The sequence below is a fragment of the Musca vetustissima genome, unplaced genomic scaffold (genome assembly GCF_032173495.1).
Source record: "Musca vetustissima isolate MV318-11 ecotype Yass unplaced genomic scaffold, APGP_CSIRO_Mvet_v1 utg44575, whole genome shotgun sequence".
Taxonomy (NCBI): Eukaryota; Metazoa; Arthropoda; class Insecta; order Diptera; family Muscidae; genus Musca; species Musca vetustissima.
The window spans coordinates 14,641-40,459 of NW_026883889.1; the positions used below are offsets into that span (position 1 = coordinate 14,641).

Genomic DNA, 25,819 nt, shown 5'->3' on the forward strand with positions numbered 1-25,819 from the left:
GATATTTTGTCGCGTAGCCGATATTGGTACCTGTCCATAGGAGAAAGTCTTAAATCTCCGATCGAAGGCCGACTACACGAAAAATATTCTATTTAGAAGGAGTTTCTGTCGCGTAGCCGGTGTATGTACCTGTCCATAGGTGAAAGTCTTAAAATCCGAACCAGCCAAAAAAACATGCTATTTAAAAGGAGATTCTGTCATGTGGAAATATTTTCCTTGTTTTTATAGGGTTATAAGGCCCATATCTTTTGATCCACAACAGATACAGCCACATGTCGCACCATATTGGAAAGGGCAATAATTTGAGTCAGGATTGGAGAGGGACTATAATGAACCCGAGTTCGACTTTAGGTGGTTTTCAATAAAATCGGGGTCCAAAACCCAGTTTTTTGACTGTATCTCAAAAAAATGTTACCCATTATATATTAACCGGATCCGTAGAACCGGATATTACCGGGTACCCGAACTTCCGGATCAAATAACCGGGTACGTCCCCCAAGAAAAAAAGATATCCTCATAATTAGGGTAAAAATACCTACCTCTGGAAAAATTTCAGAAAAATCTGATCGTTTTTACTAAACTAGAGCTGTTCCCAATTTTTTTAAATGATCCTACATTTATATTTTCATATGTCTATTTCAGAAACACAAAAAAATTAAATATGATAACAATGTTATATTTAAGCATTTAATTTAAATTTATTATGATTGTAATCATGGTATAATAAGGAAGGTAGTCTCGTGCACTCATATGTTCAATATTTTTTTTCTTACTGTCATAAACTCCATACAATTATTTAAAAAATCCGGAAACCATGTGGTATGTGCATGTGTCGACGTCGAAAAAACGTTCGATAACACCGATATTTCCAAGCTAGGACGAATTCTGTTTAAAAACGGTTTAAACACTCATATAATAAAATGGATAATGGATGGAATGAAATATATAAAACTGGAAAAGGAAAAAAACTTTATAATTGTTAAAAATGGATTGCCACAGGGCAACCATTTCAGTTACAACTGTGCAAATCTGAGTTTATGTTTTAATATGGAAAAACAAAAATGCAATGCATTTTTGCCAAAGGCCAAGGAAATTAGACATCGCCATTAATGGAATTACTCTCAGCCAAACAACCAGCATCATGTATATAGGTGTTTACATCGCATCCAGTGGATCAGCTAAAATACATATAGACAATGCCGTGGAAAATGTCGACAAAGCCTGCAGAGTATCTCCAAAAGTATGCAAAAGAGAAAGCGTTTACTAAAATCGCCATCCTATCAAACAGCCTCAGCGGTATAAAAGCAATGAACTCTAAAAAACACAACAATTATTTGATCGACATATTTTTACAAAATGCAAATTCAACTTCTTTGACAATTGAATTACATTACATTCCCGGACATTCAAACATTGCATATGACGAAACTGTTGACCAAGCAGCCAAAAACGCAACCACACAAGGCTCACTTTAAATTGGCCTATAAATGACGTTATTTCAGAAATTTTTAGAAAATTTTCCCGAAACCCAATAGAACAGCATGGTTCAAAAACTCATAACTCACCGCCGGTGACCAGAAAATCATAAATCGCATTTTTAGTAATCACTCATTCAGCAAAAGCACACTCTCAAAATTAAAAGTCATACAATCTGTGACACTTGCAATTCAGAAGAAACTGTCTCTCACATACTTTTCGAATGCACCAAATATAGCATCCTCTCAGTCGAGGATTTCATGAATAAACACCAAGGAGAACACATATACCAACTAGATAAATTCATAAGAGAAATCAAAATTGAAAATTATTTCTTAAGGCACTTAGACCAAGTCAATGCAATTGGTCGTGGCACTATAACGAATTGCAAGTCAAGACGGCGGGCCATCTCTAACCTCAACAGACAAAGACATTAATCCAGAAAAAAAAGATAGAAAACTGGAAAATAATTATATTGGGTTTGTAAAATCCATCTTCGAGTCTGAAAGCAAACATAGACCCAGAAAGGACAGCCGATCATGAATAAATCGTAGTTGTGAATTATGTTAATATTAAATAAACCCAGAATCATCAATCGCTGACTTAACGAGAAAAGGCAATAAGATATCCTTTTCCAAAAAATTGAGATTTTCATACAGACATTCTCAATAAGTAAAAAAATACATCGATTCAATAAAAAGAATTACAATTATTTAATTTGTTGCAGTTGTTTTGTTGTAATGAGTAAATTCGCTAAGTCGAATTTATCACATGTCTCTCCTGTAAAATTGTAAAATATGGACATATTGCATTGACATGTTAAATCAGTGATATGAGTTCATACTTAAAATTATTACCTTTTTTATATTCTGGGGACAATATCCCCAATAACAACAAAAATAATAACCGGGATTACGCTTGACTATTTTGCAAAACCAAAATACTATATAACCTGAAACCTGAAGTTAATAAAACATTTACTGTCCTGGACAGTGGAAAATTAGCAAATATAACGAATATAGAATAAGACTTTATATAAATACATGGTACAATTATAAAAGGTAACAGCAAATCCCAGCTGATTTGATTCCAACGTAATACTAGTGTCAATATGAATTTGATAAAATTGGGAACGCATACAATTTGAAATTGTTCTTTATTAAATGTGCTCCTGTATTCAATTTACTCAATCTGCCTGCTGGGAAAGTTTGAGGAAGCAAATCTTTATTCAAGGAATAACTCGCTATTCCCAGCATTTTCATATGTGTTACACATATATATGGCAATGGCTCAATTATAGGAAAGATGTGGAAGCGATAGAAATATAAATTTGATAGATTTTCATTCATGTTTTTCAATTTTTATTTTGAGGATTCGAAAATATTTCATTTTCAAAATAAAAATAATTTGATGATAATTTGTTTATTTGTTTACATTTTTCTGTCAAATGAGTTGACACTAGTAGAACTTACAAAAACAAATTTCCATGTTGTTGTATCGTTTTTTGTACAACAACACTTGCTGTTACCTTCTATTATTATACCATGATATAAATATTGAAATAAATTATTTGGCCTGTTCCCGTACTGCAAGAATCTACCATTTTTTACAACGATAACATATTTTCCCTTATGATATCGAAGAAAATAGTAAAATCTAGTAGATTCTTGCAGTACGGAAACAGACCAATTATGTAATAAGTTATGATATCGAAGAAAATAGTAAAATCTAGTAGATTCTTGCAGTACGGGAACAGGCCAATTATGTAATAAGTTATTTCAATATTTTCAAATATGTCATTCGTAAATGGTTACGGTTTCGAATACAAATTTTATTTGAAAATTACAAAAGCAGTTAAAGTACGTTTACATTGTACCGGATTTGGTTAACCCAGTGGGTTTAATTGTCTATTCCTTTGAACATATGCCAAATAAGTCCTCATAAAGTAGGTTAACCCGGTAAAAAGTTCTAATGTAAATGCCGTATTAGGTATATATTTGTTGGGGTTGCTATCATCGATTTAGGAAATGAGACTACTTTTAATAACACTGTGCGACACCAAATTTTTTTCAGGGGTTCTAATGTACCAATTCTGTTTAGTTGGAGTCCCTGGACCACGAATATACCTTTGGTTTTCTGGGTCACTTCGAAAATTAGTTTTATAACGGTAAATGTAGAGAAAAACGTGGTTTCTCTTTGGAACGCGTATAATATCTTTTCTTTCTAACGGATTTATATTATTCTTTTTTTTTCATTCGAAGAGTAGAATTTTTTCTTTCAAACAAGGTATATACTTGGTAAATCGATTGGGGATTGACTGAGTTACAGTGGTTGAAATGTGAAAAAATACGCATAAAATGACAAAATTTATTTTTCTTCGGACTGTACGAAGAAATTATGATATCAAGCCGTATACGTTTTATTATATTACGGGGAAGGCAATTGAATAAGCTTTCGAAAATGAGAAAAATCAAAAAAATCTGTTAAAAAATGGACGACTTATACACATTTTTGTATTGATTCTATGCATATTCTCTAAAGGAACTATGGGTCTATCTCGTTTCCTCGTTTCCACATTATGTTTGTAACAGACAAAAGAAAATGAGATAGACCCATATTTCCTTTAGAGAATATGCATAAAATCAATACAAAAATGTGTATAAGTCGTCCATTTTTTAACCGACTTTTTTGATTTTTCTCATTTTCGAAAGCTTATTTAATTGTTTTTCCCGTAATATAATACAACTTATACGGCTTGATGTCATAATTTCTTCGTACAGTCCGAAGAAAAATAAATTTTGTCATTTTATGCGTATTTTTTCACATTTCACTTTCAACCTTGTTTGAAAGAAAAAATTCTACTCTTCGAATGAAAAAAAGAATAATATAAATCCGTTAGAAGGAAAATAAGTTATACGCGTTTCAAAGTGAAAATCTATGAAACCACGTTTTTCTCTACATTTACCGTTATAAAACTAATTTTCGAAGTGACCCAGAAAATCCAAAGGTATATTCGTTGTCCAGAGACTCCAAGTAAACAGAATTGGTACATTAGAACACCTGAAAAAATTTTTTGTTTTGTATCACAGTGTAATTATGCCATGGATTGTAATTTGAAACCACCCATTATTAAACCAAATGTGCAATAATTCAACAACAAATATAAATCTCAAAATAGTAGATTTTTAGAGAGGCCATCTTACTATATAATAGTTGTATCAATGAATAAAAACTAATGTACAATGATATACGTTAGGATATTTTGAGAAGAACAACAAAAATAAAAACTCTGTATTTGTTGGCATGTTTCGTCAGATATAAAAAATATACTCAACAAATTTTCTTTATTAGACGTGATTTTGAAATTTTTCTGTTATTCTTCCAAAACAGAGTAAAAACTGTAATAGGTCGGTAGTTATATCCTACCTTGTAATAGCTTTCGAACAATCAGGACTAATCCTTTGTTTTGAAGTTGATATTAAAGATGAATGTCAATATTGATTGCAGTTTATTTAACACATTAAACAATTTATTGATTTTAATGCACTCGTAAATATAAACAAACTAATCGCATAGTTGTTGTTTTTTTTTTTCTACAGCTTATATTGATAACAAAAGACTATACCAACGAGTGTTTGTCTAACAGAGTAAAGAAATCAACTTAGATCTTTCAAGGTGAACTTGTCGCGCCTTGCCTGCCATTACCCACAAACATTTTGAAAATTCAATCGAAGACAAAATACAATAATTTACAGTAAGAACAGAGAAATCGTCATACTCACAACACAATTATAATTTGGTGTAATTTATTGTTTACAAAAAGTGCGGTCGCCAGTTTCGTACTCGCTTCGCACTCCACTTATTTCTTCGTAAACGATTTTAAGTAAATCCATCACTTTGCCGCGTGGACGTCGTTGTAAATCCACCACCTCCGGTAATATGGCCACATCGGGAGGAGGGGGGGCAGCAGCTACAAGTGTTGTAGTTTTGGATCGTGGCAATAACACAACATGTACAATCAATTTGCATGGTAAGTTTACCTATTTATGAATTCTATTCTTATTTTGGGCCATATGTATGTACATACATACATATGTATATGATTGTTATGTATATTTTATATTACGTGTTCAATATTGAAACTTTTAATTACACACTTCCACTTTTGTTGCGAATTTGCTGTGATTTGTTTTCGCAACATATTTATTGTTTATTTAAAATTTGTTATACGAATATGAATATTTCTTGATGATTAATCATTATTAATAACATTTTAGTTTCGGGGAGATGTTTTTTGCGCATACAAAAACCAGTCTCCGGTTTTAATTGTATGCTAATTCCTTATTTATTGAAATTCGGTATTTTATATGGTCTGTTCCCTTTAAGAAAAAAATTTCGGTCAATAAAATATTATTGCAGATTTTCCAACGAACAACACCGTTCAATTACTACTATACCTTACAATGTAAGAAAACATCGAAAATATATTTAGACATTCGAAAGAAAAGACAATTCTCGTTTTTCCCCTTTACTACTATTACGATTATAATGGTATAATACTGGTCATGCTGCAACACGCAGATGAAATGTCTCTGCAGGACATTTTTAGGGCTTGTTAACATCTGTGGTACTTACCAAGTCTATGGAAAGAGGTAACAGTGACCATCATCCCGAAAACCGGGAAGCCGAGTCACACGCTACCAAAAGACTATTGACCGATTAGTCTCTCTCCCTTTCTACTCAAGACTTTAGAAAGGTTACTAGACTAAGAAATTAGGAACACTATTGACCAAAGTAAACTTAGCAACTCCCAGCATGCATACATCAAAGGCAGATCAGTGGATACAGCCCTGCATGATGTGGTTGGTTGCATCGAGGAGAATATGAAGTCCTCTGGCTAACTTTGGCAGCATTCCTCGACATTGAGAGTGCTTTCAACAATGTGAAGCTGGAAGCCATCCATTATGACCTCGTAAGCACAGGTATCCCATCTATTTTGCCATCGTAAGCACAGGTATCCCCTCAATCCTAACGGAATGGAATGATAGAAGGCTGGAAAGCAGAATTATCAACTCATCTTTAGGAGAGAGTTCCGTGAGGAATTCTGTCAACAGAGGCACATCACAGGGAGGAGTACTATTTCCCCTTTTGTGGCTTTTGATGATAAATGAGATGCTTCTAAAATTCAATCATCTCAGGTTCCTGGTCCTGGAGGGTGCCCTTTCAACCCTGTCTAGCTGGGCATATGTCAAAGGTCTTGGTGTAAAGGCTCCGGGAAACGTATGCCTTGAAATCGCTGAACTATGGTCATGCTAGCATCCTAAACATAACGCCAGGTTGTGACCTCTTGAGGGGGAATAGTCATATTAGTGACTATGTTCCCTCTCACAGAGACTTTAATGACATCAAATATAATCATATAACTCATATAAACTTAACAATCTTTGTAGCGTATTTCTAGCAGAAATCCTTGCAATCACGAAAGCGACGAAATAGTAAAATCCCTTACTGCCGACATTACGGGACCGGTGACTATTTATGTCGATAGTCAGACGGCCCATAAAGCGGTGAAGTCGCGTACTATAAATTCAAAAGCAGTTCATGATTGCAAGTCCTCTCTGAATGATATACGACAGATAGTTAGTTTTTCTTGGGTTCCATGACATAGTGACATTGAAGGGAATGATATAGCCTACGAGTTTGCTCGAGGGGACTCACAGTCGTCCAATCATCCGATTGAGAGACGTGTGAAGCATCCCATCGGATATTTCATTGGCAGAATCCGTTCGTTCTATTGCGAGGTAGTCGGCAACAGATGGCTGAGAGAATCTGCTTGCAGAATCTCAAAATCTATCTGGCCTTAATTTCTCTCGCAAAAGAACGTCTTCGCTTCGCGAGGGAGATCAAAATCGTTGTGTGGATCAACGAAAACGAAATTACTTCCAAAGGGTCATGTTTCTTTGAAAACAACTTAATTGAAAAAATAGCCGCTCTTCGGATAATTGAAATAAACTCACTGCATTTGGTCACTTTCAATTAAGCGGATTTGACTGTATCAACGCTTTTGGTTAATATAATAAACAGCGTAATTTTAAGTTTTTTTCTTATGTTCAAAATTACCAAAATTCATTTCAGTAATACGAAAACAAAATAAAATCAATTTTTTGTATATGCAGCTATTTCAATTATAGTTTGACAAATCAAAACATAAGGGTTAGAAAAAATGTGAAATCATGCTTAAACCTACATATAAGGTCTGTGTAAGTAAACGTTATCGACTTACTATGTATGTACATATACGAACATATCTAGACACTTAAATATTCAAACGATTACTGGCAAAATCATCCCACGTATACCGTAAAAGCGACAATGTACAACCAATGAAGCAAAATCAAATATATTTTATTTGGTCAACTATAGGTTTTTCATGGCTTTTTATTCTGTACTATATTCATTGGTTAGCTGGGATTTTCTTCATATCTCTATACTTCTAAAAATTGTTGACTCAAAAATTTCATGTTACATAGAAAGTCAATATAATCTAAACTGCATATTAACGTTTTAATAGTCAAATGCCATGTATAAACGAATCACTCTCTGAATAACCGATCACTCTCTTAATTGCAAAATCAGATCTCTTTTCTCAAAGCGGGAGATTAATGACGTGGATTACTGCCGTCTATGCGAGGATAAAGAGGAAACGGAAACATTTACTTAAAAAGTTTATTTTCAAGTTTTAACTTCTAAATCTTCTACTACGCCTTTTTAGTATGATCACAATGAGAATTTTATAGCCACGAATGCTTTATTTGACATTTCCATGTTGTCGGATAAATTCAATGGAGTACGTTCAAGTCTTGGAAGACAAATTATTGCCATTTTGGGAAAGCAGCAACAATCAAGGACTCCTTTTTTAGGAGGACAACGCACCAGTTCATAAAAGTCGCCATACTCAAGTATGGTTAAAATCGAAAAATATTAAAATTTCCGACCAGAATCCGATCGAGAACATGTGTGGAATCTTGACTCATCGTGTCTATGCAGAAAACCTCCAATACCAAACTGTATTTTACATCCAAGAAGTGATTTTCGATGAATGGCGGTCAATCGATGAAGACTTGCGAATAATTTTGATCAACAGTGTGATGGATAAAATTTTTGAACTTATTCAAAATAAGGGAGGCCCTACTCATTATTTATAAAAGTTATTTTATTTTATTTTATTAAATTTTAAAAAATATTTTTTTCTAATTTTGTAAAAGTGCGTCTATAGTTATGCAACACCAGTAATTTTAAAAGTGCAGAATTCGGCGAAACCATAAAGAATAAATTCATTATTTTTGTTGAATAATATGTGTTTTTGATGGTTTTATTGTGAACAATAACTTAATGGGTCAATTTTATTTGTCAACTAACATACCAATTGAATTAAGGGTGCGTCTATAGTTATGATACGGAGTGTATGTCTCCGAGTGGAGTGTCTGATATTTAACTGTTGGGCATCATCAAAACTAACCTATTTAAGCCATATATAATTGTCATAAAATAATTGAATTGAGATTACTATTAACCATTATGGTTCATGCTATAAGCGAAATTTTAACACATTTCTATTTAGAGTTTTACATAGACATTTGACGGACGTTTGATATTTTGACATATTAACTTTATGTCAATTATTTCCTATTTGGAATAGATTGGATACTGTAACTTTGCTGCGTTTTATTTGTAGGTGTTGTTACTTATGGTTTATTTTTTGGCATACGTTACACGAGGATAACGTTTTTTTAAGTCTCTTAACATTATTTGTTATATCCACAAATTACAACATATTTCTTTTTTTAAATAAAAAGTAACTTTCAAATCTTGATATATGGCATTTGTCAAAAACTATTTTGTTTTTAAATCTGCATTGTTAAAACCATAACCCAACATATTTCCTTTATGTCAGATCTTATTATTAAGTAAAAAATTTTACATTATTTCAGGGGCAACTGTTGTATCTTGGCGTGTAAATAATCAGGAGCAATTGTTTGTGAGGTAAGTTAAGACAAATGGGATCATGCCTTATATTATGAATATTTTAAAAAAATTTGAGTAGTTCCGATCCCTCAATTAATAATATTCCTAAGTAACAATAAATATTTTAAGAAAGCTAAGTAGTTCCGATCCCTCGCATTTTGTATAAATTGTATTGTCCAATTAATGTTAAATATTAAAAGAAGTTTGAGTAGATTCAATCCCTGCCTTTTACATTAATTGTAGTTCTATTCTTATTATTTGGGTACTAAAAAAACGCATTCAATTATATTATATTATATATTGTTTTGAGCAGCTTTTAACATCCCTTTTTGTGTTATTTTAATTCAATTTGTAAGAATGAATTTTATATTGATATTTTTTCGTTTTACTTAATTTACATTTATAATTTTACTTGTTTTATTATACATACATAGTAGTTATTATTTTGAATAGTTTTAGTTCGTTTGAAATTGTAACATTTAGTACCCATCACCCATAAACTTCGAAATTCACATCACTGTTATATGTATTTTGTATTCTCCATTATACGTTCTTTATCTTGTTGTACATGTCTCATGTTTTACTCTCTTTCAATGTAGTTTTTATATTCAGTGATGGTTTTTATGAATGAGATTTGCGCGCCTTTATTTAAGTCCACACAAATCGATATTTTTTGCCAATATTATTTTCCAGACAACAAATGTATATACGGATTTCAGCTGAAGGAATGTTTTTTTTCCTGTTTGGCGTTTTCTATACTTTGGGAAACAAATGCGGCGCATTGGTCGATTGTACCTTAGTTGGTCATGTTTTTATTCGTAGAATCGTCAATGCGAAGTACATATACATAATTTGGTTTGTTATCCCTACGCTTGCAATCCTGTTTGTTTTTTTCTATTTGGTTCGTAAAACAGAGCATGGTACGTTGTTGAACTTTTTTTTATTTTAGATTTGTGTTTTTAGATTATGTTGTTTGTTGTGGTGTTTCTGCCTTTCTGGCGCTTTTTTCTCATAGGTTTTTGTATTATACTTTTCGAAGTTTTTTCTCTCTGAAGTTCATCTGTTTTGTGTTCGCTTCCTTGTTCTGCACGACCCGATGGTTGGTTGTTAGCGATTGTTATGGCTCCACATGACTTTGTATGTGTGTGAATGTTTTATTTCGCTTTTTCATTCGATGTTTTAGTATTTTTTTTAAACAGCATTCAGGCGCCTTTTTTGCTTTCTCCTTTACTAACGGCAAAATCTAGTGGCATGTCTTTACTTTTGAATTTTTTTTTTCTGAGTGATCTTTTTCAGAACCCTATATATATGTATATATATACCAAAATTATGGTGTTAGACTCGTCATTAGAAAGTTACAAAAAATAGGAAAAGTGCTCCTAATGTCGGCATGTACCAGAAATCGAAATCTGTTGTATATATCCTCAAATAACTAAATAATCCTATAACCAAATGTGAAAAAATGCCCTGATTATACTTTACCAACATTGTAACTTACCTTTGTGTAATATTTCCTCAAGCTAAGCTCATTTATTCAGCGGTTTTTTATTTTGTCAATAAGCTTTTTTCAACAACGCCGATAATTTATATTTCTGAAGAAAAAGTTAGTGTATACGTTGACACTTTTGAATTTAAGTTTATACAAAAAATATTTGTAATTATGTCAATAATTTGATGGCGCCCTTAGGAACAAAAAATTGGTGTTATCCAATAGTCGGCATTTGGGAGAAAAATAAACACATTCTCGATAATTTTGCCTGAAAATCGGTAAAAATACTAAATAATTACTCTAATGTCTGATTCATCTATAAAAATCTGTATGGGAGGTCTACCACCCTAGTGCGAAATGTTTTATTTTTAAATTTCTATAACCTCTGAAGTAGGATTACACCTTGACGATATTTGGATAGTAGTTTCCGAAAGTCGACACCATGTTTTATCTATCTATATACAGTGGTGGTCACATAATTAAAACATTTACTGTGGTAAACATTTTTTGATCAGCCCTCGATTCGTTTGAAGTATTTTTGAAAATTTTTTAATTCAGAACACTTCGATATACTGTACTTAAGAGATTTAGTGTGAAAATGGAAAATTATTGCATGCAATTTTTCCATAAATAACGGTTTTTATGAAAATTCATCGACTTTGAAGTGGCCATATAATTAAAACATTGTGTGATTTTTTTCCTTTACTGCATTTTTTGAAAATATTTTTAAAAAAGCTCTTTAATTTAGTTAAACTATGTAAACTAAGCAACGATAAAGTCATTTACTGATAAAATTTTTTGAAAAAATCTGTGAAATCTATCAAAATCCCCAAAAATTTGTGCAGTACACCTTACATTCTGAAAATAACCCTTATTATAGAAAATAAAGGTCCGAATGCACCAGAAATAGCTAGAATTAGTAGAAAACTATAAATAATTCTCAGAATAAGTAAATATTTGAAATAAAAACTGAAAAAATGGGAATTAACCTAAAAGAACGAATCAATTTCGATAGCCTTTATTGAAGAAGGCCGGAATATTTTTGCACTATGTGAGGAAATATCGATTGATATTGGCATTTATTATATCAAATCGATTGTTCGAGTAGTACAGAATATATTTTATCAAAAAATATATCAGTCACAACAGAACGAACAGAGATCAACACCTATGTTGACGAGAAAACGTTTCTGCCACACAGCTGCATTTTTGATGCTCAACACAAGACTTTAAATATTTGTCAAATTGTAAATTTGTTCTTTCTTTTAGGCTAAAATAGATTAAATGGACATTATTCTATTCTAAAAATTTTATTTTGAAAAAATATTGTCATGTTCAATAGATTTTAAGGGTCAAGAGTTAACCATCAAACATGCCGCTGTGTACCAGAAACGTTTTCTCGTCAACATAGGTGTTGATCTCTGTTCTTTTTGTTGTGACTGATATATTTTTTGATAAAATATATTCTGTACTACTCGAACAATCGATTTGATATAATAAATGCCAATATCAATCGATATTTCCTCACATACTGCAAAAATATTCCGGCCTTCTTCAATAAAGGCTATCGAAATTGATTCGTTCTTTTAGGTTAATTCCCATTTTTTCAGTTTTTATTTCAAATATTTACTTATTCTGAGAATTATTTATAGTTTTCTACTAATTCTAGCAATTTCTGGTGCATTCGGACCTTTATTTTCTATAATAAGGGTTATTTTCTGAATGTAAGGTGTACTGTATAAATTTTTGGCAATTTAGATAGATTTTACAGATTTTTTCAAAAATTTTTTATCAGTGAATGATTTTATCGGTGCTTAGTTTACATAATTTAACTAAATTAAAGAGCTTTTTTAAAAATATTTTCAAAAAATGCAGTAAAGTAAAAAAATCACACAATGTTTTAATTATATGGCCACTTCAAAGTCGATGTATTTTCATAAAAACCGTTATTTATGGAAAAATTGCATGCAATAATTTTCCATTTTCACACTAAATCTCTTAAGTACAGTATATCGATGTGTTCTGAATTAAAAAAATTTCAAAAATACTTCAAACGAATCGAGGGCTGATCAAAAAATGTTTACCACAGTAAATGTTTTAATTCTGTGACCACCACTGTATATAAAAGAGCTTAGTGTTAAGTGATTGGGTGAGTGAGTGACTGACAGATCATCGCCCAGACGAAACGGCTAAAGCTAGAAGCTTGAAATTTTGAGTGTGGGTTGGTGTTGGTGTGTAGGCGTGAGATAAGGCTGGGTTTTTGGAAATTCGAACTAGAAGGGTACGAAAAGTACTAAAATGTACCAAATATGGTACCCTTTGTATTAGGCGAACGGGAAGAGCTAGAAGTCTGAAATTTGGAATGTGGGTCACTGATGTAAAGTTAGGAAGATGTACAAAAGCGTTTTTGGAAATTCGTACTAGAACGGTACGAAAAGTACTAAAAAGTACTAAATGTGATACCATTTGTATTTGACGAACTGGTAGAGCTAGAACTCTGAAATTTGGATTGGTGGTCGCTGAGTGTAGGATATATGTATCAACGGGTTTTTGGAAATTCGAACTATAAATATCCGAAAAGTACTAAAATGTACTTAATTTTGAACAATTTCGTACCATGTGAATTGATAGAGCTAAAAACTTGAAATTTGGAATGCGAATTAGGGATGAGATGTAGAGTCCATTTAAGGAGATGGTTTTGGAAGCGTGTACTCATGTGTACGAAAAGTACTATATGATACAATATTTGGTACAAATATAATTTGGAGATAAAAATCGAGCTGGAATCCTGAAATTTGAAATTAACATTACAGTCGGAGTGTTGGATTGGGAATGTACGTAATTTTGGAATTTTTTTTACCCAGTTTCAGTAATTTTTATTCATGGGTACTAAATGGTACTAAATTTGGTACAATTTGAATTTTATGCAAACCAATAGAGCTAGAATCATGAAATTTGGAGTCAGGATCACTGTTGGGGTGTAAGATCGAGATATGTAGGAAGTTTTAAAAATTTTTGCTAATGTGTACTAAATTTGGTACAACTTGAATTGTTGGAATAGAGATAGAGTTGGAATCATAAATCTTGGATTTAGGATCACTCTGGGGGTGAAAGTTTGGGTTCAGTGGGACGTTTTGGAAATTCGTACTAAATTTGGTACAAATTGAATTGTGAGTGAACCGTAGAGTTGTAATCCTGAAACTTGGATTTAGCATCTATGTTTGGGGTAAGTAAGAAGTTTTCGAAATTCGTACTACTGTGTACTTAATATCGTACAATTTGAACTGTAGGTGAACCGATAGAGTTGGAATCCTGAAACGTGGATTTAGGATCACTGTGGGGGTGTAGGATTGGGATTTTTAGGAAGTTTTGGAAATTGGTACAACTATGTACTAAATTTGGTATAATTTGAATTGAGGGTGAACCGATAGAGTTGGAATCCTGAAACTTGGATTTAGGATCATTGTGAGGGTGTAGGATTGGGGTCTGTAGGAAGTTTTGGAAATTCGTACTGCAGTGTACTAAATTTGGTACAAATTGAATTGTGAGTGAACCGATAGAGTTGTAATCCTGAAACTTGGATTTAGGGTCACTGTGGGGTTGTAGGGTTAGGGTAAGTTGAAGGTTTTGGAAATTCGTACTACTGTGTACTAAATTTGGTACAATTTGAATTGTGAGTGAACCGATAGAGTTGTAATCCTGAAACTTGGATTTAGGGTCACTGTGGGGTTGTAGGGTTAGGGTAAGTTGGAGGTTTTGGAAATTCGTACTACTGTGTACTAAATTTGGTACAATTTGAATTGTGAGTGAACCGATAGAGTTGTAATCCTGAAACTTGGATTTAGGGTCACTGTGGGGTTGTAGGGTTAGGGTAAGTTGGAGGTTTTGGAAATTCGTACTGCAGTGTACTAAATTTGGTACAAATTGAATTGTGAGTGAACCGATAGAGTTGTAATCCTGAAACTTGGATTTAGGGTCACTGTGGGGTTGTAGGGTTAGGGTAAGTTGGAGGTTTTGGAAATTCGTACTACTGTGTACTAAATTTGGTACAATTTGAATTGTGAGTGAACCGATAGAGTTGTAATACTGAAACTTGGATTTAGGGTCACTGTGGGGTTGTAGGGTTAGGGTAAGTTGGAGGTTTTGGAAATTCATACTACTGTGTACTAAATTTGGTACAATTTGGATTGTGAGTGAACCGATAGAGTTGGAATTCTAAAACTTGGATTTAGGATAACTGTGGGGATGTGGGTTTAGTAAGAACTATTGGAAATTCGTACTACTGTGTACTAAATTTAGTACATTTAAATTTGAATTTGGAATCATTATGGGGGTGTAGGATCGGGGTATGCAGGAAGTTTTGTTGGAAGTAGAAGGGTACGAAAAGTACTAAAATGTACCAAATATGGTACCCTTTTTATTAGTGAACGGGAAGAGCTAGAATTCTGAAATTTGAAATGTTGGTCACTGATGGAAAGTTAGAAAGATGTGCAAAAGGGTTTTTGGAAATTCGACCTATAAGTGTACTAAAGGTACTGAACTTTACTGAATTTATTTCCTATTGTATATATATTGAACATATATAGCTGAAATCTTGACATTTTAAATGGAATACATGTTGGGAAGTGGTGTTGATGTACGGAAATGGTTTAAGACATTCGTACTTATGTGTATAAAAAGTGTAAAATGGTACTAAATTCCGTACTATTTACCTTCAGTTGAGTGTGTAGAGATGGAATCTTGATAATCGGAATTAGCTTTTAAAAATCGTACTTATTTGTATGAAAAGTACTTAATTGGTACTAAGTTTGGTGGAAGTTGGATTTAGGTGAACAGATAGAGCTGAAGACTTCAAATTGGGAATTAAAATGACTGTTGGAGTGTAGGACTAAGGTAGATTATGAAATTCGTACTTTTTGGTACGAAAGGTATATATGGTACTAAATTTAGTACAATTTGGATGTTGATTGAAAGGATAGAACTGAAAACCTGAAATTTGGAATTAAGATTTCTGTTGTAGATTGAGCTATAGAGACATCTTTGGAAACTCGTATTTATGTGTACGAAAAGTACTAAACGGCACTAGATGGATTTGGGTGAACGGAGAGAGCTGGAAACCAATAATTTGGACTAATGGTTGATGTTTGAATATGGAATTGAGATATGGAAGCATGTCACCTACCTACTACGAAATAGTACAATATTTGGTACAACTTGATTACGTGTGAACGGATAGTGATGGACTCCCGAATTTTTTAATTAAAATTACTGTTGGAGTGTAGGATTGACATAGTTTAGGAAATGTTTAATTATAAAACAAAAAGTACTAAATGGTACCGAAAAGCTTACAAATGTGTGAACGGATAGGGCTGTATTCTGAAATTTTGAATTTATATTACAGTTTGAGTGCAGAATTGAGATATGTCGGTAATTTTTTAAAATTTTTGTACAATTTTGATTCGAGTTAACGGATAGAGATAATAAACGTAAATTTGTAATTAAAATTACAAGATTAAGGAAGTATTGAAATTTCGTACTTATGGATACGAGAAGACCTAATTGGTACTAAATATGGTACAATTCTTTTTGTGTGGGCGGATTTAGGATAACTGTGGGGATGTGGGTTTAGTAAGAACTATTGGAAATTCGTACTACTGTGTACTAAATTTAGTACATTTAAATTTGAATTTGGAATCATTATGGGGGTGTAGGATCGGGGTATGCAGGAAGTTTTGTTGGAAGTAGAAGGGTACGAAAAGTACTAAAATGTACCAAATATGGTACCCTTTTTATTAGTGAACGGGAAGAGCTAGAATTCTGAAATTTGAAATGTTGGTCACTGATGGAAAGTTAGAAAGATGTGCAAAAGGGTTTTTGGAAATTCGACCTATAAGTGTACTAAAGGTACTGAACTTTACTGAATTTATTTCCTATTGTATATATATTGAACATATATAGCTGAAATCTTGACATTTTAAATGGAATACATGTTGGGAAGTGGTGTTGATGTACGGAAATGGTTTAAGACATTCGTACTTATGTGTATAAAAAGTGTAAAATGGTACTAAATTCCGTACTATTTACCTTCAGTTGAGTGTGTAGAGATGGAATCTTGATAATCGGAATTAGCTTTTAAAAATCGTACTTATTTGTATGAAAAGTACTTAATTGGTACTAAGTTTGGTGGAAGTTGGATTTAGGTGAACAGATAGAGCTGAAGACTTCAAATTGGGAATTAAAATGACTGTTGGAGTGTAGGACTAAGGTAGATTATGAAATTCGTACTTTTTGGTACGAAAGGTATATATGGTACTAAATTTAGTACAATTTGGATGTTGATTGAAAGGATAGAACTGAGAACCTGAAATTTGGAATTAAGATTTCTGTTGTAGATTGAGCTATAGAGACATCTTTGGAAACTCGTATTTATGTGTACGAAAAGTACTAAACGGCACTAGATGGATTTGGGTGAACGGAGAGAGCTGGAAACCAATAATTTGGACTAATGGTTGATGTTTGAATATGGAATTGAGATATGGAAGCATGTCACCTACCTACTACGAAATAGTACAATATTTGGTACAACTTGATTACGTGTGAACGGATAGTGATGGACTCCCGAATTTTTTAATTAAAATTACTGTTGGAGTGTAGGATTGACATAGTTTAGGAAATGTTTAATTATAAAACAAAAAGTACTAAATGGTACCGAAAAGCTTACAAATGTGTGAACGGATAGGGCTGTATTCTGAAATTTTGGATTAATATTACAGTTTGAGTGCAGAATTGAGATATGTCGGTAATTTTTTAAAATTCGTCATTATGTGTACTAAATGGTAAAAAAATTTGGTACAAGTTTGATTCGAGTTAACGGATAGAGATAGTAAATGTAAATTTGGAATTAAAATTACAAGATTAAGGAAGTATTGAAATTTCGTACTTATGGATACGAGAAGACCTAATTGGTACTAAATATGGTACAATTCTTTTTGTGTGGGCGGGAATCCTAATATTTGGACTTAAAAATAAGGTTGGAGTGTAGGATGAGGTAGTTTTAAAAATACGTAATTATCTGTACTAAATGGTGCTAAGTTTAGTACAATTTAGATTTGAGTGAAAGGATAGAGATGGATGGATTTGAAAATAAAATTACTCTTATAGCAAAGAATTGAGACAGTGTTGGAAACAGTGTTCGAACTCATGAGTACGAAAAGTACTAAATATGGTACAATTTGGATCTATGTGAAGAGATAGTGCTGTTATCCTGAAATTAATGAATAAAATTACTGTTTCAGTGGGAAATTGAGGCAGTTTTAGAAACTCATACTTACGTCTACGAAAAATAATAAATGGTACAATTTGGATGTTGGTGAACGAATAGAGGTGGAATCTTTAAATGTGGACCTAAGGTTGTTATTGGAGTGTATGACTGAGGTATTTTTGGAAATTTGTACTTTGGGTACGACAACCAAAAAATTTGGTACAATTTGGACTTCGGTGAACGGGTAGAACTCGAATCCTGAATGTTGCAACTTAGGTTACTCTGGGAGTGTAGGAAAAGTACAGAATGGTACCAAATATGGTACAGTTTAGTGAACAGATAGAGCTAAAATTCTTAAATTTGGACTTACGATTGAAAGCAGGTTTGGAATATTGAGATTGGTTCGGTTATGGGTACGAAAAGTGCGGAATGGTTTCACTCAGAGCTGAAATTCTTAAATTTGGACTATCTGAAAGAAGGATTGAGGTACATTTGGAAATTTGTACTTATGAGTACGAAAACCACTAAATTTGGAACAATTTGGACTATGGTGGAAGAAAATTCACTAAATTTGGAATAATTTGAATTTGGGTAACGGAGAGAGCTGGAAACCTAAAATTTAGAATGTTGGTCATTGACAGAGAGTTAGAAAGAAGGACCAAAGGGTTTTTGGTATTAAATTTAGTGGAGGTGACGGTATAGAAGTAGTCTTGAAAATGTATAATTATGTGTTCGAAAAGTTCTAAATGGAATTACATGTGGAACCTGTACGTTTTTGCTAAAGTGTTGATTTCGGAAAATAGAGCTTATGTGTATGAAGAGTACTTAATGGTAATAAACTTGATATTAAATGTAGGAACAGATTTGGAATTCAGAACTATAGTACAACTAATTATACGGCATTCACGATTTCCATATGAAATATTTTTTATCCCCTTTCCGCATACGAAGTAGCGGGTACTTTGCTAGTAATTTAATATTTTAATAAATTAAATGATTGTTTTTTTTAACTTGTTCAATACAATGCCGTTGGAAATGGCAGATAGTATAAGATCGATTAAATATATAATTTTTGTTGAATTATAATTTAGCCGTTAGTTTTATATCCTTAGATAGTACATGGTAATCGAAGTTTAATTCTAAATTCTAATTAATAAATCACAAAGCTGTTGACATCCTTAAAATAAATATTTTATAACACGTCCCGACCATCAAATGTCAAACTGAAACAAATAATATATCGAGCCATATTCGCCAAAAACCGTAGCCCTCAAATTTGAAATTCCACAGGAGAAGGTTTTTTTTACTAAATTCAGATTTAATAAAGCTATTATTTTGAAATTTAGAACTATAGTTTTGTTTTAAATAGATTTAGTTTTAATAGGATCGATCGATAGGGCTTAACGATTATTTTGGTCGTTATCTTTCGTAAAAAATTTGCAGTTGTTGGTAAAACGAAGGCGCAAATCTACATCGTTCCTATTACATTATTATTGAAAACAGCCAATAAGGCAAGCAATTGTTTATGTGGTTGCCCAAACACTATATTCTTTAACATATAATTGGATGAGACTGCATTCCTAGGTCTACAACCTTTTACCTATTTGCGATAAACACATTCATTATTGAAAACATCGGTCTGAAAATCTATACTGCAAACGAAGTTGTATTTATATATATATATATATATATATTCCTGCTATTTTCCCTGAGGAAGTTCTAACGCGGAAGGAAGTTCCAACCTCGCATTCCAATATGTTTATATGAGGAGGTGATTTAAACTGCAGACACACTTATTGTGGATGTTCTAGAAACAGCAGTTGGGGAAATATGTTATATGACAAACTTCAGCACAATAATTTACAAATAATTTTCCCTCAAACCTCAACATACATACCACCAGACATTGAAAGACGTCCGTCCAATTTAGATGTGTTTTTAACAAATATCTCTGATAACTTTTATTACAATTATAATAAAGCTAACTGATCCCGATTTAAAAGCTTTATTAATAACAAACTCTCAACTCCTGAATGCCATCCGCTGTGTGCTGCTAACCAAATTGATGCGGAAATTAAAACTTTCACTAATATAATTCAAGATGCCGTTGAACATAGTATTCCCAAAAAAATAAGCAGGATCCCAAGGAGATCTATACAAAATTTTATGAAAATATTGATACAGCACAGAAATATATATAAAAGGAATTTTAAAAGATTCAAAGATGTTAGTGATCGTATCTATATGAATCGCCTGAACAAACAAATAAATCGCGAGTTATTGGCTTATAGAAATGAGTCTTAAAATAAAACACTATCTGAATAGGACAATTCATCGAAGCCGCTTTGAAAAAAATTCTAAAGTTTTGAAGAGGAAAACTCAAAATATACCAACTATATCCCAAAATAATCAATTTTATTATTCCCAGTTGGATAAATGCGAAATAATTGATACTCATTTCCTAAACAATCACAACATGTCTAATCATTTTAGCAACCCTACAAAAATTTCCGAGGTTAATAGTACCATTGAAGATAACTACAGCAGAATTTAATACATTTGTTAAAGAGTTTAAAAGAGAAAATCTCCAGGATTAGACGGTTCTAACAATAAATGTTTAAAACATTTGCCTATGAAAGCAAAAAATGTCTTACAACCATTTTAAGCAATAAGATTATATACATGAAATCTCAACGTTATTATTTGGATTTCAACATTTAAGATATTTGGATTTTGTACACTTTTTAAATATATACTTTCATTTATTTTTTCATCACATTTATTGGCAATGTATTAAATTTCATGTCTGCTTTGTTAACTAATTGTACTCAATTTTAAAATAAATCGAATAATTGTGTTTTTTACATTTCAGCAAATTGGCCTCTTTTGATGGAAAGAAGGCGATTCGTGGCGGTATACCGTTCGTATTCCGTAAGTTTTGATTTTTATTTTTACATACCATTCAATAACTACTATCAACTATCACAGTGGAACATTATGCTGTATATATATAGACATCCCAAAGGGAGTACGTTCCATGTTAAAAAAATTGTAAAATAATTGGTTTGTTCCTGAACCTCCAAGAATGTAAAATTTTTTACTACGATAACAAATTTTTTATTTATGATATCGAAAATAGTATGATATCGAAAATAGTAAAAATTAGTAGATTATTCCAGTACGGGAACAGACCAAATAACTTATTAAATGTGGAAAAACCTCAAACACCTATATTGTATTTATTGTTTTTAACGGAATGACCCTTAATTGTTTACAGAATCTGAAGAAGATAATAATTTAAAATATTCAATATTAATTAAAAATTACATTTACCATTCCATTCGGGGTTTCCACAGCTCAATTCGGTCCATGGTCATTTGGGGCTCAACACGGTTTTGCTCGTATTACACGTTGGAATTTAGAACGGCCTCCTGAAAGACTTCATAATGGTGACGTAGAGGCAATTTTTTCATTGATGGACAACGAATTTACAAGATCTATGTGGAATTATCAGTAAGATAAACTATAATGCTATACATTTGAATATATAATACAGGTATACTCTCAATTTCTCTACAGATTTCGTATCACATACCGCTTAATATTACGCGAAAAGGAACTACATTTTCATATTGGAGTGTATAATCCCAGTAAAGAACTAACGATGACATTTAATTTATTACTACACACTTATCTTAAAGTTCCTGATGTTAGACGTTGCCAAATAACTGGATTACATGGATGCACATTTATGGATAAGGTACACTATATCGATAAGAGCGAATATATCGATATATATTTGTGTGTTATTGTTTGTTTTTCTTTAGACACGCAATGATGCATTGTATCAGGAAGGTCGTGAAGTTGTAACCGTCAATGAGTGGACAGATCGGATTTATCAACATACACCCCAAGAACATATTATAACGAATGTTGTATCGGGACGTAAAATGCGCATACATAAGTATAATTTTCCCGATACAGTCATTTGGAATCCTTGGATTGACAAAGCCCGAGAAATTGGAGATTTTGGTGATGATGAATTTCCAAATATGTTATGTGTCGAAGCTGGACATGTTTCTTCGCCAGTTATATTGTTGCCAGGAACTGCTTTCGAGGCTAGCCAAATTTTGCAGGTATATTTATTTATATTTATATAATTGTACCAAATTTAGTACCATTTAAAACATATTAGTATGAATTTTCGAACTTCCATATACCCCAATTCTACACCCCCAAAGTGATTCAAACTTCAAATTTTAGGATTCCTGCTCTATCGGTTCACTTAGATTTAGTACATTAGTATGAACTTCTAAGACACAGCCCAATCGCGATAAATGATACCATCTCTATCGGTCCACCAAAATTCAAATTGTTCCAAATTTAATACTATTTAGTACCCATAAGTATGAATTTCCAATCCTACACTCCAAAAGTAATATTATCTCCAAATTTTAGTGTTCCAGCTCTAACGGTTTAACCAAATCAAAATTGTACCAATTATAGTACGATTTTGTATGTAAGAAACGTCCAAAAATACCTACATCTTCTAATCCTATACTCCGACGGTAATGTAATTTTAAATTTCAGGATTTCTGCTCCATCCGTTTCTCCAAAGTCAAATTGTACCACATTTAGTATTGTTTAGTACCATTTGTGTACATTAGTACACACTTCCAAAACCACCGCTTTATACTGAACTTACTTCTCAACCTTGATACCCATTACTTAAATTTTTTTTGCACTTTTCGTTACGTTCTAGTACGAATTTCCAAAAACCCAGCCTTATCTGTCACCTTTGAATGTGGATGGACGTTAAGAACATCTGAACTAACAAAATTATGAAGTAGGCAATAGTGACATACGAACAATTTAAAGAATAGCGTTAAATTTCATCGTATTCCTTTTAAAAAAAAACATAAAATTTAATCAGGAAAATCAGCAATTAGTCAAAGTAGACCTGCCTTTGATGAAACCATGTTGATAAGGTGAAATTATTGGCGAAACAAAATAAATAATCCTACGTGATACTAAGAGTTCAAAAGTTTTGCTATACCCCTATAATTTTCAGCGATATTTCTGCTGCTGGATTTATGTAAGGTATTAATAAAACTAGATCTCCAGGACGTGGGAAAATATCCTGAAGACAGCCAAAGATTAAAAATAGCAGTAAGGGGCTTATATAGTTCATAAGCACAGGTTCTCAATATGTTCGCCGGTACTCCATCAGGTCCTAGGGAGCAACAATCTGTTAGAAGAAAGTTTGGAAAATTGTTAATTTTGTTAAAAGTCAATGCGGAGTAAGTGCTTAGAAAAAAATCTGCAAACATGTTTGCTATTTCAGATGTATCACAGGAGTCTTTACTACCATACCTCATGCAACTAGGAAATTCTCGAACTTTCCTTTTAGAATTAAAAAAATTATAAAAGCTTTTAGGATTGGCGAAAAGATTTTGTCTAATTTTTGAGAGATAATTTGAATAGCATGTTAAGTTCTCAGAATTGTATTTATGCCTAGCTTTAGAATAATTTGTGTTGTTCACAAGAGTATTATATTTTTTAAACTTTTTAAATAATCTACTTTTAACATTACGTAAACTTCTAAGATACGGAGTAGACCAAGCTGGTCCTCTATCCCAACTAACTTTAATAACCGGGACTGCCATTGAGAAGGCATTATTTAACATGGTATAAAAATATGAAACACATGAGTCTAGGTTATTTTAACGTAATAATATTGGATTCTATTATATCTAGAATTTGGTTCCATATATATATATATATATAAGGTGGAATTAACTACTTAACATTAACATTTTGTTACAAATATATAATACATATACATACATACCATATCCATTAATGTTGTGATTTATTATTAGATTATCATCGAGGGCAATGTCAGCAGGAAAACCAAGCGGAATCGCTAGCGTTTAAAGAATCGGAACACATTAAGGTGAACCGATTCTTAAAAAAATGAAGCGCATGAAACAGAACAAAGCATCAACAACTTTATATGATCGAAATGCAGTGAAAAAAATTCAAACTATCAACAAATATGGACAGATTGGCTGAAATAAAGATATAATTCCACTTATCAAATAAATTGCTAGCAATACAATTCATACTATATATATAACGAAACATAATTAATTGTTTGATTGACTTCGTATAAAGCAATAGCAAAATATATACAGTATTTTTCGGTTAATTGCACATCAAAATTTGCACAAATTTTTGTTCAATTAACCGAGGAACCAATTATCCGAACCCGCTTACTATGAAATGAAATATTTTTGACCCATCATGGGGTTCAATTAAGCGTGGAAACCAATTAACCGTAGGTTCAATTAACCGAAAAATACTGTATTATGTATTATGTATGTATGTACTTTTCAAGTTTTATGTTGTATTGATTTATGCGATTTTTGCAGATTAAGAAATATATACATAATTCCATAGGATAAATATAGATAATACATATTAATTAGTAGGGTATTCTTTTAAGTTTTGACTAAACTCAAATATAACTCATTTGTCTGTTTTTTTTTCTGAAAAATTCAAGCAATACGTTGTGTACGTTTTCTTACTATAAATATTATACATGGCTATCAATTCAAATACCATATACAATTTGCAGTCAGGTTAGAGTGAATGTTTGAAATATGTTACTTTAGTTTCCAAAAATGTCTTGGGATAATAGAGGTTCTGGTTTAAAAATATACCACTTTTAATATTATTTTTTTATAATCCACGTATATTATAAAATAAAATCATGTAATTTGCCTTTCTAAATAGAAATATATATGATCAAACAATTTGGCATGCCCTACAACACTAGCATAAAATAATTTAAAGTTAAGTAAATGAACGTCAAAATTTGTTTTGTTTATATTTATAAAGAATACCGAACGGTTGTGGTTATTTGCATATATATGGTATATATGCACGTTCAATATAATTTTAATTATCTGTATCACAAATTACATCCTTTTAAATACGTCAGGTGCAAAATGTAATTGTATAACAAAAAATTTATTGTTGAAGACTACGAATAATGTTATTTAATATTTTTTTTACTTATAAACATTTTATTAGTTATTGCTTACCTTAACAAAAATGTGTTTTTGCTATAATCAAATCCAAATATTCAACGGAAAAAACCATGTGTGATAGTTTTGTTAAAAACTAAATATAATGCACTGCATATTTTCTTTTTCTATATGATGTAACAAAAGATGTATAATCAAAGGCTAATAAATAATAGTAGTAAACATATGTATACGATTTTATTACAAACTACATATTACAATAACAATTTTTAAAATTATACATAACTATATAATATAAAATGGAATATAAACAATGTTGTTCATACTATGTATTTAAGACATACACAAGCTCTTAGAAACACATTGAGAATTTTCACAATGATGTTTGAACTTCGTTAATAAGCACGCATAAATACTAATATTTAATGATGTGTGGTCATAAGTACACACATATAAAACAATATACACAATTTTATTCTGTATTGCATAGAGTAGAGATATACTTATATTCTTTAA

At 31.9% G+C, this 25,819-nt stretch overlaps 1 protein-coding gene across 1 annotated transcript; it reads left to right on the top strand.

Moving 5' to 3' along the window:
- The first annotated feature begins 5,376 nt into the window (after nt 1–5,376).
- On the top strand, nt 5,377–24,228 carry LOC133330878 (uncharacterized). Its single transcript, XM_061539281.1, has 7 exons — nt 5,377–5,506; nt 9,468–9,519; nt 21,124–21,182; nt 21,608–21,764; nt 21,831–22,011; nt 22,079–22,387; nt 24,134–24,228. Exons 1-7 carry the CDS (start codon nt 5,416–5,418, stop codon nt 24,179–24,181), a joined length of 897 nt encoding a protein of 298 aa, XP_061395265.1. The 5' UTR covers nt 5,377–5,415; the 3' UTR covers nt 24,182–24,228.
- Nucleotides 24,229–25,819: the final 1,591 nt, after the last annotated feature.